The 15,547-nt window shown below is 45.6% G+C and overlaps 2 protein-coding genes across 2 annotated transcripts in view; one reads left to right on the forward strand and one right to left on the reverse strand.

Moving 5' to 3' along the window:
* Positions 1–255: 255 nt before the first annotated feature.
* Positions 256–12,269, reverse strand: mcm9 (minichromosome maintenance 9 homologous recombination repair factor; the record flags this gene model as incomplete). The annotated part of the gene is made up of 14 exons (XM_080490159.1): positions 256–1,468; positions 2,319–2,464; positions 3,481–3,563; positions 4,292–4,495; positions 5,221–5,423; positions 5,627–5,801; positions 5,977–6,096; positions 7,754–7,879; positions 7,968–8,168; positions 8,749–8,830; positions 9,727–9,933; positions 11,270–11,376; positions 11,823–11,973; positions 12,105–12,269. The coding sequence occupies 14 exons, from the start codon at positions 12,267–12,269 to the stop codon at positions 256–258; spliced, it is 3,183 nt and encodes a 1,060-aa protein (XP_080346285.1).
* A 1,964-nt stretch (positions 12,270–14,233) lies between these two features.
* Positions 14,234–15,547, forward strand: part of cep85l (centrosomal protein 85L) — a 10,412-nt gene continuing 9,098 nt past the window's right edge. Inside the window, exons 1-2 of the mRNA XM_080491408.1 lie at positions 14,234–14,506; positions 14,869–15,069. Coding sequence (XP_080347534.1) covers positions 14,455–14,506; positions 14,869–15,069 — 253 coding nt within the window. The 5' untranslated portion in view covers positions 14,234–14,454. The remainder of the gene's footprint in view (positions 14,507–14,868; positions 15,070–15,547) is intronic.

Consider the following 15,547-nt stretch of genomic DNA (forward strand, 5'->3'; position numbering starts at 1 on the left):
ACTGTGGTGTGTCGAGCGTAATGGAGTCAGTGTGCTTGTTTGAATGACACCATCAGTGACGTGTGTGTGTGTGTACTCTGTATTCTCGCTTCATTATTACTACAATATCTTATGATAATCTTAATGGTTTGTATGTAGTGTAGGTACAGACAGACCGTGTGTGTGTGTGTGTGTGTGTGTGTGTGTGTGTGTGTGTGTGTGTGTGTGTGTGTGTGTGTGTGTGTGTGTGTGTGTGTGTGTGTGTGTGTGTGTGGTTTATATAACCTCTCGGTCCCAGTCGGTGTCGAACACGTCCTGACCGGCTGCAGGAGAGTCCAACCCGGGCAGTCCAGAGAACAGAGCGGCTGCGGCCTGTGATGAAGAGTTCAGCTGAAAACACCTCCTCTTCTTCAGGCCGACGGAGCCGGGCTGATGTGGAACCAGAAGAACTCCTCTGTTTTCGGACTCGCACTCGGCCGTTGCGTCTCGTTCGTGCTCCGGTCCCGGACTGCTCCGCCGCTTCTTCCGGAGCGGACTGAGGACGGCGGCGGCGCCGCGGCCCGGAGCGCTGGGCTCTGCTGGAGCCGTCGCTCGGGGTTCGGAGGTGAAGGAGAACCGGGAGAGTTTAGCCACGGCCGCTGCCCCGACGCTGGTCTGGATCTGTCCAGGAGGGACAGGGACATCATTAGTGCCTCTCTGCTCACACTCAGCCGCTGCGTTGTCTTTCCTCTTTCTTCTGCTTCCAGGTTCCTCCTGCTGAACTTCTTCCCTTCTGAAGGGAGCACCGCCGTCCGGCTCCTGGGCTGTGAAGTCACTGGTGGCTCCAGAGGAACCCTCTCCGCGCTCTCGCCTCCTGTTTCTGCCTTTGGACAGTTTTTGCAAAGGATTTGAAGTGTTCTTCAACGTGTTCTCCTCCTGAGTGACGGGCCTCGGGGGGTTTGTTCTCACTGCCGAAGCAGCAGAGGAGTCGTGGCTGTGGGCTGGAGGTCTCATCTTCTTTGGTTTGAATACGAAGCTGGACAACTTCTCATGCAGATCTTTACCTGTTTCAGTCTGGATCTTGTCCCTGAGAGCAGAACTCAGGCTCTTCGTCCACGTTCCCTCGGTAGACACCGCCGTCTGCCTGAGCCCCCCTCCCTCCTCTTCAATGCAGGTTTCCTCTCCGCGACACTCAGACTGCATCTCCTCTTCAGGATCCTTCCTTTCAGCTCCTTTCAGTCCTTCTGAAGCAGAGGGATCCGTCTCCTCAGATGTTCCTGCAGAGACGTCGGACCAACCAGAGTTCGACTTCCTGTCTGGGTGTCTTGGTGTGGACGTAAACGGGTGAAAGGTCACAGGGTCGTCGGGTAACGGGTGGGAGCCGTTTAACTCTCTCTGCAGGTCCCGGAGGAGGTTTTCACCAGGAGCTTCTGACGCTTCATCTTCAGTCTGATTCTGCTCATCAGAGATCGATGGACGGTGGAAATCGTCCGAGACGCTGTTCTGCCGCCTGGTGAGCAGGAGACAGGAAGACATGAGGAAAAGACATGATGGACACATCTTCAGCAACAATACCGCGCTAGTGCTCTGCACAGCGCCACGGGAGATCCAGCCTACCTTCCTTTAGTTAGACTCTACAACCCTAGTAAACACTTGTTCTATTCTATTGTAGAACACAGCAGATACACAAGGGGAACATGAGGAAGACGTGAGGAAGACATGAGGGATATATGAGGAACACAAACCTAATGCTAACCACCACATATTTCCAAAGTAATCAATGAGCTCCATACCACACTAAATCATGAAGCTAATGTATATGTTAAATTAAACATACTTAATCATGAGGACTTAAAAAAAATTCTATATATATACAGTATATATATATATATATATATGGATGGAATACGGTAAAACTCAGACAGAATAACTTGAATATGAGATTTAAAAAGAGAACAAAACAGCTACAGTAGACTTCAGATGTTTATATTATGTTATTATGAACAAACAAAATGATGAGGCTGCATATTGATTAATTGCATAATTGCTGCATAATCTAGAAATCTAAATGTCTTTTCCAACCTTGAGCTGCAGGCAAGCAGCTCTTTGAAAGATGAGGTGTTTTGTGAAGCTGAAACACTCTTAACCCGACTTTAATTGAACTGGGAGCACAAAGTTCAAACAGTCGGAATATTCTCATGATGTAGCCGCTCGTATTAAAATCCAGACTCAATAAGAACGTGTGTTCAGGTGCTTTCCACCTCCATCATGTGTGTATTTGTTGTGGGACAAACAAGGCAGCAGTGTTTGGAGAATGAGTGAGCATGATGAGGCGTGTGGAGCGGCGCAGCTTCGCTCACTGGTTCAGTCGGAGCGCCTCCTTGTGGAGCAGCGCCGGCAGGTTCAGGCCTTCCAGCAGCAACTCGCACTGAGTCCGATACTGCCGAGCCGGGTCGTCGGGAAACGACGTGAGCAAAGCGTTCACATTCCCCAGCAGGCCGCCGCCCTGAGACACACACAAAAAAAAAAAAACCCTCACTGTCGTCTGCTGCCTCAGCTGCACCCGTGACCGTGTTGCAACACATCTTACTGACGGCGTTTAGGAATTCAGCAAGAAGGAGAAGAAGACGGGGTTGGAAAGGAGGAACTTCACCATGTGGTGTCACAGAAATGACCTGATTCAGTGTAGAGGAAACTCTTGTCGACTTAAAAGACACCAGTCAGACCATAAACTGGGTTTCATCCATCTCCTGTTCATATCTGTCAAGTCTTTCACTACATATTTCTGACTCTCTGTCCTGAGGGCTGTGAAGCGGGATTAACAAAGCCAAGCAGGTTACAGACTCCGTAATTCAACCCAGGCTTTTCCAATCTCCATCAGTGCGTGCTCACATAAAAGGGGCGGAGTTTGCAGCGCCCAACCAATCGCAAATTGATATTGATTATTGTTTCGATCCAATCCAATAAAAATCTGTCCCTTTCGCAAAGGACGTCACCGGGGACGTCATCGGGGACGTCATCGGGGACGTCGAAGGATTTCATGTCTCCCTAAAAAACTCAAAAACCTTCATTTCCCATAAGTGCTCCTCCTGCGATCAGGATCTAATAAGAATGGGTAGACCATTTTCCAAGAGATCTGATTGGTCAGGAGGCGGAGCTTCTATACTTGCTGATCTCTTATCCAGAACATAACCTGCTCCAGAGCAGTTTAGCTCTTCAGAGTATGTTACAATGGGGATTTACTATTACTATTAAGTTTATCAAGTGAAACTCCAGGACACAGACACCTTGACTGAGATTAATTTGCTTTTTGAAAAAGTAATTCAGCAAAACAAAGTGGAAGATCCTCCCAGAGACAGAGACAGAGACAGAGACAGAGACAGAGACAGAGACAGAGAAAGACAGACACACCACCGTCATTTCAAATCAAATCTAATAAAACCATAAGAGCAGGCTGTTATTGGAAGACAAGAGGTTATTTAGCTGATAATTACTGACGGTAGTAAGCTGGAGTTTTCTTACCTGCATGGAGCACTCCATCAGAGACACGGCGATAACGGCGTCCTCTATAGTTACCGTCTCTCTGAACATGAGTCTGGCGTGAGCTGGCAGGACGACACACAACTGTCAGTCTGAAGGTACACAACTGGAAACAGAGCTCAGGACACACACATGATGATGTAATGGACTGTCAGGAGTCGGCATGAGGGACTTGGTTGGAGTCATACTGCATTGAATTAAAAAATAAAAAAGCACAAAATAAACGACGTTATAAGTTAAGAGAGTTTGGCTCGACAATCAGGGGATCCCACCATATCTGGCAACCCGTCAGCGTCTACATCCATTTTCAACTGGTTGTTAAATACGAGCCGATAAAATCTAGACAACATGAGGAGGGAAAGAAGAAGGAGAATGAGGAAAGAAGAGCACAGCTTTTATTCTGGCGGAGCCGCTTCCTCCGACGCTTCACTGTGACGTCAGTCACACGTCGATCACGAAGCGGTCGGATGTATAAAAATATGTGAACATGTTCCACATGTGATGGAGGCTTGGGTCTGAGGTGAAAACGTGGGAAGTGGAGATTTCATACAGAACAGGTCAGATGTGAGTCACATTTCCCTGCAGTGTGAACGAGGCCTTCGATCTGATTTAGGTTTAAACCATCTAAATATCTTTGACCTAAAATCAACTGTTGAGTGTGGGAGCGGACAACCAATGCCCACGTCACTGTAACCTCTGGGGATTGGAGACTATCGTTCTACAGACTGAAGCACTGTCTGATACGCCGTCACGCACACGGAAACACCAAGAGCTTTGAGCGTCCTTCACTGACCCTCGGCCAGCCGGCTCAGACTCTCCAGCATGCGGACGGTGGTGCGGGCGGCGTTGCGTCCGTCGCTCCGTCTCTGCAGCTGGTAGTAACGGGCCAGGATGCAGTTGGCGTCCTCAGAAAGCTGCGGCTGCAGTCCTCGGATCACACTGAAGTAAGCCTTCATCTTCTCCATGGGCCACAGGCCGGACGACTCAGTGGGAAGTCCTGAGAAACAAACGGAACACGGGAGACGAGACGAGAAATTAATAAATACAAACCCATACTGTCCTTCGTCGTGTGGTTGTGATGCAACACAAGAAGACAATCTGGTAGTGAAGGTGGTGACATCCCATCACTAAAACCTCAACATGATTTATTACAACAAACCAAACTCACCGTGGGGATCCACTTCTCCAGTAATATTGTGCACACGTACTTAAGTGACACTTGAATGGTTCATATTCTGTAAAATCCACTTCCTAAAGGTTCTCCAGCAGTACTAATCGTCCCCATACCTGGACTGACGTCCCAGAAGTGGAGACAGTCTGTCCTCTCTGTCCCTGGCTTGTTCCAGGTTTTAAAAAGTGTGTTGCTCCAACCAGCCAATCAGAAATCAAACCCTATATAGTGTCATCGGGGGTTTAGCCAATCACAATCAAGGTAGGCTCCTCCCTTTGACTCCTCCCACAATTAGGCAGCTCTGCTCTGGCACATGGCACCACGAGAGCAAGTACTTCCTCCTCTTCCCACGATGGGCATGTCATTTCCAATATATCTACCGGTAGATTGATGGTAAAATGAAAATCATTTCCAAAAGCAGGGAAATGTTCTGATGTTTCGTACTTTACTGGTCCAGCCTCTTGACATGGATCCAGGCTTTAGTGTGAACACCGTGAATCCATTAATCACGAGGACGGGGTTGTTTTTAAATGACAATGCCCGAGGTGTACCTCTGTCCTCCAGAATAAAAGAGGAGATGATGCGGTCCCACTCGGCGTTCTTGGTGTCCAGCAGAACCAGAACCAGGTCGAAGCGGCTCAGCAGGGGACTGGCCAGAGCCACGTTGACGGACACCGGCTCGCTGCTGTTGTACGGCCCTTTGGGGTTGGTGGCGGCCAGGATGGTCGTCCGAGTGTTGAGCTTACACACAATCCTGCAGGAGGACAGAGCGGGATTCAGGGAAAAGCCTCTTTGTTTGGGAATAATCATCGTCATCGCTTCTTTTTTTATACATCAGCAGGAGTGTAGTACTTCAAAATGCACTGATTTCAGAGTATCACTTTGTTCCTCTAGAAAAGCGGTCTAATCTTGTGTTTCTCCAGCCGTCCTGTGGCCGCGGGGACGGGGGCTTCTCACCCGGCTTTGGCCACGCTGATGGACTGCTGCTCCATGGCTTCGTGAATGCTGATCCGGTCGTGCTCCTTGATGCTGCTGAATTCGTCGATGCAGCACAAGCCTCCGTCTGCCAGGACCAGAGCTCCCGCCTCCAGGTGCCAGTCGCCTCCGTCCTTCACCGCCGCCACCGTCAGCCCTGCGGGAGAAAGTCACCCTCAGGACTCCTCAACCACTCAATGCGTCACTTTGGAGGCGCCGCAAGGACCCCATTGTTCATGTACTGTTTCTTCTTTCCTATTATCATTCCGCCATCAGACCCAAATAAAGAATCCCTGAATCGTTCCATGAGACGATGAAAGGTTGGGGCCTACCAGCACTGGTTGATCCGATTCCAGCCGTGAGCACAGAGCGAAACATGATCTTGGCTGCGTACTTGAGGAACTGAGACTTTCCTGTTCCCGGGTCGCCAACAAGCAGCATGTGGCACTCTCCTGAAACGACAAAGGAAACAAACGTCAAATCAATCGTGGATATTTCTGGTTTTTGGAGGGCTGTTAGATCTTGCTGGCAGTGTGAGCCTATAGACACACAGAGGCTCACACTGTATGATTGGCGCCGGAGGAAAAGTTCTGTAGTTACTAAACAAGATTTATTTTTTTTTAAATCACATTTTAAGTTCTTTTTTTTGTACACTGTAAACATTCCAAATCTTTTTGTTAACATGCAATTTGATGTTCATTTACTTTTATCCCCTGCGGTTACATTCACACACAAAGGGGAAAAATGACTATCAGCTCCATGTTTGTTTTTGTTTTTGATGCTTTATGTCAGCTCTAATAGTTGCGGAATTTCAGTGCAGCCGTCATTTTTGTGTCAGTAATACTTAAATAGCTTTTGTTTCTATCCTAGGAACACATTTCCATTCTATTTGATTGAGGCTTGAGCAATAAAACATCCTACTAGTTTTTCTAATTAAGCTGGAATGCTTCATGTTGTTCTGACAGTTTTTCTAATTAAGGCATATATTTTGATGGTTTATTACATAATGGACCCAATTAATACATTTTCTTTAAAAAAAAAAAAGAAAAAAAAGAGGTACACCTGCATTTTGGAATATCTTGTTACAACAGTTATTACAAAATGCTGCAAAGTTTATAACAAAATGCATTCAAGAATTTTATTACAAAACGCGGCATTATTACATAATCCTCTGAAAATGTAATACACTATTAGATAATGCGGCGCTACAGAGCTTTAATGGCCTGTAGGAGTAAAATACCAACTTATAAATACCAACTGTAAAGTCTGCCCTCTGCTTTAACGCACAAAAACTGAGAAAAGTTCATATTAAATAAACGTTCTCCACAGTCAGTGTTTCACAGAACAGAGGATTTCTGCAGAAACTTGCATGTTTCTTAAATCAGCTTCACATCCAATTCAATATTCTCCTCTGACTGAAGCAGTGCGACCCCCAGTGGACAAACTAGGATCAGCAGCTACTTTCATGGAGTTTTTTTTCTCACATAATATGTTATTTTTTTTACAATCTTTCAAAAGGTCATGGGGTCTCCCTGGAGAGTCCTGTGTGCAGGATTTGGCCTGCGGACTGCATGTTTAACACCCCCGGAGTGACGCGACAGTAGAAAAGTGGCGGCGCCGCCACTTCAGGTAAACCTCAGGTCAGGAGCGAGACAAGAGTCGGACGCCGCCGTCACACTGATTCCGTGAAATAAAAGTGTAATTTCTTATCATTATTATGAATTAGAGCTACACTCGGTAGAGCGCAGACCTTCACCAACGCCACATTTGTTTGCGTGACCGAGTTAGCATCGCCAGCATGATAGCCGTTAGCTCGTATCGATGCTAACTCGATGGGTCAGGGAGTTACATCACTGAAACACTGAGCAGGGAGCGTCTCCATGGCAACAGATCTCCTCCACGAAGTGCCTCTCTCATCTGCCTTGTATGGGGACATTTTAAATTTTTGGGGGATTTATTCTGAAATGTTTAGCTGTAAAAATCCCATAATCCAATCCATCGGTCCTTGGATGATGAAAAATCGTCCCTGAAGGTTTCATGCAATTCAAGTTAAGGTTTTCGCGAAAAGTTGATCAGAGAGAAGTGGAAGAGAAGTTAATAAGCTGATACCTCTGATCTTTGTCCCAGAAGAGTCTGTTCTCTGCACGCCGCCAGCCAACACCATGGCAACGGCCAGTTTAATCACATACATGCCGAAAATCTGCGGGCAGAGGCTCAACAAGATTTTGTTCCTTCCTGCCGGAGAAAGAGTGGACAAGCGCAGATCTTGATGAGATGGAGGTGTGAAGTCACACGGGACGTGTTGGGAGGAAGGTGCAGGTACCGGCGATGGGATCGTGGCGGTGGTTGTTCCAGTAATCTTCGAATTCCTTGCGGACGTCGCTGATGAGGAGAGCGGCGGCGGCCTGCTGGTTGTTCACCTCGATGTTGTTGGCTTTGAGGACCAGCTCCACGTCACACGGGGCGCCTTCGTAAAACGGCCTCCAGCGCAGGCACATCACGCCAAACACCGTCACGTCGTCTCCTGGGGGGCGGGGGCACAAACCGCTGAGGTGAGTGAGGCATGCTGGGAGTCCGTATCCACCCATTAACCTTCTGGAGTACAGGAGTACTGGATGACGACAGCGCTGAATGAATGAATACATTTATTTGGATTTTGTACGTATACAAATATACGTATATCAATCATTTTAATGACATGTAGAAAAGGATGACACACAAAAAAGTAATAAATAAGACTTATTTCTTGTGGCCTTATAACAATTAAATTAAAATAAATTTAAATAAATAAAAATTAAATAAAATGTAATAAAATTAAATTAGAAAAAAAAATAAAAAATGAATAAATAAATTAATAAATTAAATAAATAAATTAAATACCCATAAAAAATATGAAATAGTGACATTAAAGTAAACAATTAAAAACACAAAATTGTACAAAAGCACAGTATAAATGTAGAATAAATAGATAAACAAGTTCTATCGCTACAAAATTAGTTATCACAAAAGTATATATAGATCCCAACATAAGTCATCACAGACCGATTAATGATAAAAAAAGAATAAAACAAAATGTAATGAGAAATTTAAACTATGCAGCTCACCAGATTTACAAGAATCCACCAGGTCGTCCTCCAGAACCACGACTAAGGACCGAGGGACGCTGCCCACCGACAGTCTCTGGACCTGCAGGGACAGCAGCAGGATTCACCGCAGAGTTCTTTAAGATTCACCGCCCGCTCTCAGCGTACGGAAGATACCGTCTTCAATCACTGGATACTACAGTGACGTTTCAAGTATTACTGCTGCCCAAAGACACATAAATACATTCACAGGCACAAGAACAAAGATTTTTTTCCCCCCCTTTTTTCTTCTTCCTGGAAAAAAAAAAAAAAGGAAAAAAAAGAAAAAAAGAAAAAAAGGAAAAAAAAAAAAAAAAAAAGGAATAAGATTAATGATGTTTTATAAACTTGGCGGGAGAAAGAAAACAAGAAAACACCAGCTTGATCTCCCGTTTCAGTCTTAGAATCCAACATACAATAAGATCAATATAGATAAAAAATTTACAAAAATACTTTAAATCCAGTCCTGCTGACGAGCTCAAAACTTTAACGTCCTGAGTTTTTCGTTTTTAAGGTGATTCAGAATCGGAGACGTTATTTTCCGTGTGAAGACGACACTGACATTCAAAGTCACATTTATGTTTATTGTGAAATAAAGAGTATCAGTATTTAAAAAGTAATCGTTCCCCAGCAGTATTATAATGAATGAATGAAAAGTTTATTCTGGACATGTGGGCACAAATGAGATTATTCAAAACAATTACAAGATTAAATGAAAGCACAGAAAACTAATAGACATGACAGAGCTTATTTACTCCACCCCCTTCTCCACCTCAACATGTAATCGTCTTATTTCCCAGAGGTTGTGTTCATATTTACAGGAAAATAAATAAATCTATATAGATATAGTTTATCTATTTAATTCATTTATTATATTTATTTATAAAAACAGGTTACAAATAACAAGCAAGTGTTTTACTACTGTGCCTTAGGTAACGTTAATAATTGTAAAAGTCCGACCTGTTCCTGTATCTTGATCTCCTGGTAGTCCCGGCACAGCGCCGGCTCGGCTCCCGCCGACAGGCAGCTGAACTTGGAGGAGTCGCAGCCTGAGGGATGAGGACAGGCCGCCGGCGGGACGAAGGAGTAGTGCTGGTGGAAGTCGGCCTGGACCGTGAACACGTGACGACACTTTGCACACATGTAGTCGCGCTCCGACTCCAGAACCTGCCGGAGGACGGGGGAGGGGTCCGTTACAAAGAGCCTGCAGATGTTCTGGATGAGAGAGTCCCACCACTCTGGGTGCGTCCAAACAGTCCCGCCTATCTCCTTTCCTGTCCACTTCTCCTTAACCCCCTGGATGACGTCACGGGGTTAAGGAAAGGTGTTAGGAGGCTTCCTAAAGGAGTTAGTGAAAGGTGTTAGGAGGCTTCCTAAAGGAGCTAAGGAAAGGTGTTAGGAAGCTTCCTAAAGGAGTTAGTGAAAGGTGTTAGGAGGCTTCCTAAAGGAGCTAAGGAAAGGTGTTAGGAGGCTTCCTAAAGGAGTTAAGGAAAGGTGTTAGGAGGCTTCCTAAAGGGGTTAGTGAAAGGTGTTAGGAGGCTTCCTAAAGGAGTTAGTGAAAGGTGTTAGGAGGCTTCCTAAAGGAGCTAAGGAAAGGTGTTAGGAGGCTTCCTAAAGGAGTTAGTGAAAGGTGTTAGGAGGCTTCCTAAAGGAGTTAAGGAAAGGTGTTAGGAGGCTTCCTAAAGGAGTTAAGGAAAGGTGTTAGGAGGCTTCCTAAAGGGGTTAGTGAAAGGTGTTAGGAGGCTTCCTAAAGGAGTTAAGGAAAGGTGTTAGGAGGCTTCCTAAAGGAGTTAGTGAAAGGTGTTAGGAGGCTTCCTAAAGGAGCTAAGGAAAGGTGTTAGGAGGCTTCCTAAAGGAGTTAGTGAAAGGTGTTAGGAGGCTTCCTAAAGGAGTTAGTGAAAGGTGTTAGGAGGCTTCCTAAAGGAGTTAAGGAAATTTGTTAGGAGGCTTCCTAAAGGAGTTAAGGAAAGGTGTTAGGAGGCTTCCTAAAGGAGTTAGTGAAAGGTGTTAGGAGGCTTCCTAAAGGAGCTAAGGAAAGGTGTTAGGAGGCTTCCTAAAGGAGTTAGTGAAAGGTGTTAGGAGGCTTCCTAAAGGAGTTAGTGAAAGGTGTTAGGAGGCTTCCTAAAGGAGTTAAGGAAATTTGTTAGGAGGCTTCCTAAAGGAGTTAAGGAAAGGTGTTAGGAGGCTTCCTAAAGGGGTTAGTGAAAGGTGTTAGGAGGCTTCCTAAAGGAGTTAGTGAAAGGTGTTAGGAGGCTTCCTAAAGGAGTTAAGGAAAGGTGTTAGGAGGCTTCCTAAAGGGGTTAAGGAAAGGTGTTAGGAGGCATCCTAAAGGAGTCAGTGAAGGTGTTAGGAGGCTTCCTAAAGGAGTTAGTGAAAGGTGTTAGGAAGCTTCCTAAAGGAGTTAGGAGGGACTATTAGGAGATAAGAGGGACTGTTAGGACACATCCTCTGTTTCTGAAAGGGTGATATGGGGGACTGAAGGGAACAGGTGATAAGCCGTTACCTTGGCAACACTGGTACGTATGACCGTACCGGTCAGAGACAGGAAGTGTCCGACGTCTCTGGATCTGGGGACAGTAACCCTGGTCAGCTCCGGACACACGGGCAGACCTGCCGATAAACCACAGAAACATTCCCGGGATTCAATCTGTCGACCTCCAGAGTACCTCAGGTACTGGAACCTGGTCGGAACCTGGTCAGAACTAAAGCGGGACGAGGACAGCAGCTACCGCTGCCGCCGCTGCCGCCGCTGCCGCTCTGTGTGATTATACGGCCAATACTGATTGTTCTTCTTTTAATGTCTGTTAATTTATGTAAAGTGTGTTTGTGTATTCTGAAAAGTGCTACACAAACAAATGTATGAGTACCGTTGCCTTGGTTTTATTTACATTCACTGTAGCTTTTGGGGAAATTGAGCTGAACTGCAAATATTTCTGTAATTCAGGCTCATAAATCATTGACGTCTCCGGGAAGTCTTCAAGCAGCTTTGACAAACCAAGACAGAACGCTTTAACTGCGTCCAGCCGTGACTGTGAACGATAAAAATAAATAGTCACCTGTAATGCGAGCATGAAGAGTTTGTCTCGTTCTCGGCACCTCATTGCTTTTCCCAGCAGCTTCATCCGTTAATTCCCGCGCTTTTCTGTGTAGCACTTTATCAAATATAGCCAGGACGTCGTGGGGATATGCGTTGAAATAATCCCCGACCTGTGAACGGCCAGTAGACACAACATTACTACGACAGAACACAAGGGGAAGTTCACATCAGCTCATACGGCACTGCTGAGTCAGCACGGTAGAGTCATATTATAACAGCGGTTTTCCTGTGTTAGTATCACCTCCATATTGGCCTCAAACAAGGTCATGGCGTTAACCACAACCGCACGATGGGCGTCCTCGTCAGCACCTGCAGTGAGCTGCAGGAGGTCGCCATGGTGGTGCTCCGTCAGGTAGGACTCAAACACTCGGCCAATCAGAGCCTCTTGTTCTGGACTTATCAACATGCTGAAGCAGTCAGACGTTCTCCCCCGGAGGAACAGGAATAAAAACACGTGTTAGGACTCATTTCTATTGGATGCAGGTAAAACTGGAGTTACGTTAAAACGCTCAGCCGGTGTCAGATATAATCTTGTCAGTAACAACGTCTGAACTCAGACTGATGCTTTAACTTTCAGTTCAAATCATCGTCAGATTATTTACACATAAAAAGGAAGAACAAGGAATGTGTTTCTCTCTGGAGATTGTCCCTGAAGTTATAACAACTGTTTAGTTAAAGGGGTCCTATCAGGCTCAATTGGCTTCCTGATGGTTTTCCACTAGTACTAATCGTCCCCATATCTGGACTGACGTCCAGCTCACACAGACACAGCAGATTCTGAATGCAGCTCCTATGATCCAAACTTCAAATGGAGGAAAATCAAAGAGAAGAAATAAACTCTGATTACAAGGTTTTGGACTTACATGTGAAAGTGTTGAAAAGCTGGATAATATGACCCCTTTAATTTAAAGTTTAAAGGAGAGAGAGAGAGAGAGAGAGAGAGAGAGAGAGAGAGAGAGAGAGAGAGAGAGAGAGAGAGAGAGAGAGAGAGAGAGAGAGAGAGAGAGAGAGAGAGAGAGAGAGAGAGAGAGAGAGAGAGAGCTTCACAGGTAAAAAAAGACTTGTAACTAAGTGGAAGAGTTTGGTAAACAGAACTATAAATGAGTAACGGTTCAGCCACGGGAGCTTTCTTATCTTAACTTCGTTATTTTTACCGTTTTAAAGTGTGTTCCTACCTTCACTCAGGCGAGCTCCGTCCTCCCTGCCGCCGCGCATCCGAACTACCGGACACGTTCACCGTTATACTTCTGTCCCTACGTCTGTCCAGACGTCCCCCCCACAAGTAGAAGACACTGCCGTGTGCTCATGTGTGTGTCTCTGTTTACTGACACTTAATTCTCGCGGGTTTCCTTCTCGTTCGGAGACACTTCCGCTTCCGCTCGTTTCTTCTTCGGCTCCTCGATAAACCAACCAAATGGCTCCACACCGCCACCACCTGGCCATTGGTTTAACACACTATTTTTTGCGGGAAATTCTGAAATAATCCGAAATGTTTCAGGATTCACTAATATTTAAACATAAAACACACAATACTGCGGCGTGAAAATGCGGAAAACTCTGTGTACTGCTTGATAATAATAAATAAATGTTTGCTGTAGAGGAGTGGCGCTGTATGTGTTTCTATAACACATCTACAATGAGTAAAACGCACACATACACACAAAATCAGTGTGTCGACCACTGCAAATTGTTGTGCAAACAAACATTAATGTAATTAATATTAGTACCTATTGTGTAAATGTGTTTTTCGAATTGTCACATATTAGTGATTTCTGTTAATGGCTCACTTCCTGCAGGGGAATTCTTGGATTCATTGGGTGAACGTGGTTCTTCTACAGTCTGCATGGAACAATAACTCTCAAAGGTTTCACTCTTTATAACCGATATATGACCGATGGTCAACGTCAATGAAACAATGAGACTCGTAACTGAATGTTAACTACTCTTGCTGAACAATACTTGCTCATGGCCGAGGTTATTTTTTACATTTTGGAGCATAATCCAGCAGGAAGAGGAGGAGGAGGAGGAGGAAAAGCACAGATTTTACACAATCTTTAAAACGTTCCTAATTAATTTGTCCACTTTGTGGATAAAAACACAATTTTATTAAATACGTTTAGTTAAATGTAGGTTTTTTTCAGGTTTTTTCATGTTATATAGAATTTAAATTCCTTTTTGCTTTTCTTATTTTTTTCTTTTTAAATACATTTTATTGTTTATGTGTACATTGCATTTTTAGAATGTAAATGCATGTAGTTCCCTTATTGATCATATTGTATTGATTTCTTCATTTCCACTTCAATAAAATACAGTGAAGAGGAAAGAAAAGGAGGAAGAGGAGGAGGAGGAGGAGGAAGAGGAGGAGCAGGAGGAGGAGTCTGAGCCCAGAGGACGGTGGAGTCGTGTCAGGTTTATTTCCTGTCAGAATACCGTTACTCCCGGATGAAAAGCCCTCGGGCGGGATTCGGTGGACTGTGACCCGGTGCGGTGGTTCCGGATGACGGTGTGCGGTGGTTCTCTCGCGCCTCGGCCGCGCGCCTGATGCTGCGGGGGCGCGCTGCGGGTTACATAAAGCCTGCTGCGGGAGGAGGATGTGGGCCACAGACAGAGAGCCAGAGGATGGAAACCAGCCCAGCAAGAGGGGTACACACACACACACACACACACACACACACACACACACACACACACACACACACACACACACACACACACACACACACACACACACACACACACACACACACACACACCTCAGGTTTTGGTTCTTTGGGTCCATGATGTCTGTCCCTCTTCCTCTGACCTGTTTCTGTCCCTTCTGTCTCTCTCTAAAATAAATAAATAAAACAAACGAACCCTGGAGGTGGTTGGGTACGGTGGCCTGGAAGTGCAAAGCAAATCTTTGGATCTTCGTGGTTAAATCCTTCAGAATAAATCACAGATGTTGCAGTTGAGATTTTTCTCCACAGGAAACACGAGCCGAGGCTGATTTCTGTGTATTTCAGGATGTGGTACCGTTCCTCCAGCATGGAGCCCAGGTCCAGGTCCAGGTCCAGGGCCAGGGCCAGGTCCAGGTGCAGGGCCAGGTCCTGACCCGGCCTGGCTAAGCAGCCCCCCCGGACCCCGGGCTGGGGTGCTGGGGGGGCGCAGACGGAGCTCGGTGTCCGACAGCGGTGACACCGGTATCGGTACCTACTGCTCTGAAGGTATGACACGTAAAGCACACCCCCTGGCGTTTTGTTGTTGTCTTGAGGCGTTTTGTTGTTGTGTTGAGGTGTTTTGTTGTTGTGTTGAGGCGTTGTGTTGAGGTGTTTTGTTGTTGTGTTGAGGTGTTTTGTTGTTCTGTTGAGGCGTTGTGTTGAGGTGTTTTGTTGTTGTGTTGAGGCGTTTTGTTGTTGTGTTGAGGTGTTTTGTTGTTGTGTTGAGGCGTTTTGTTGTTGTGTTGAGGTGTTTTGTTGTTGTGTTGAGGCGTTTTGTTGTTGTGTTGAGGTGTTTTGTTGTTGTGTTGAGGCGTTTTGTTGTTGTGTTGAGGTGTGTTGTTGTTCTGTTGAGGCGTTGTGTTGAGGTGTTGTTGTGTTGAGGCATTTTGTTGTTGTGTTGAGGTGTTTTGTTGTTGTGTTGAGGCGTTTTGTTGTTGTGTTGAGGTGTTTTGTTGTTGTGTTGAGGCGTTGTGTTGAGGTGTTT

The sequence above is a fragment of the Lipophrys pholis genome (genome assembly GCF_963383615.2).
Source record: "Lipophrys pholis genome assembly, chromosome: 21".
NCBI lineage: Eukaryota > Metazoa > Chordata > Actinopteri > Blenniiformes > Blenniidae > Lipophrys > Lipophrys pholis.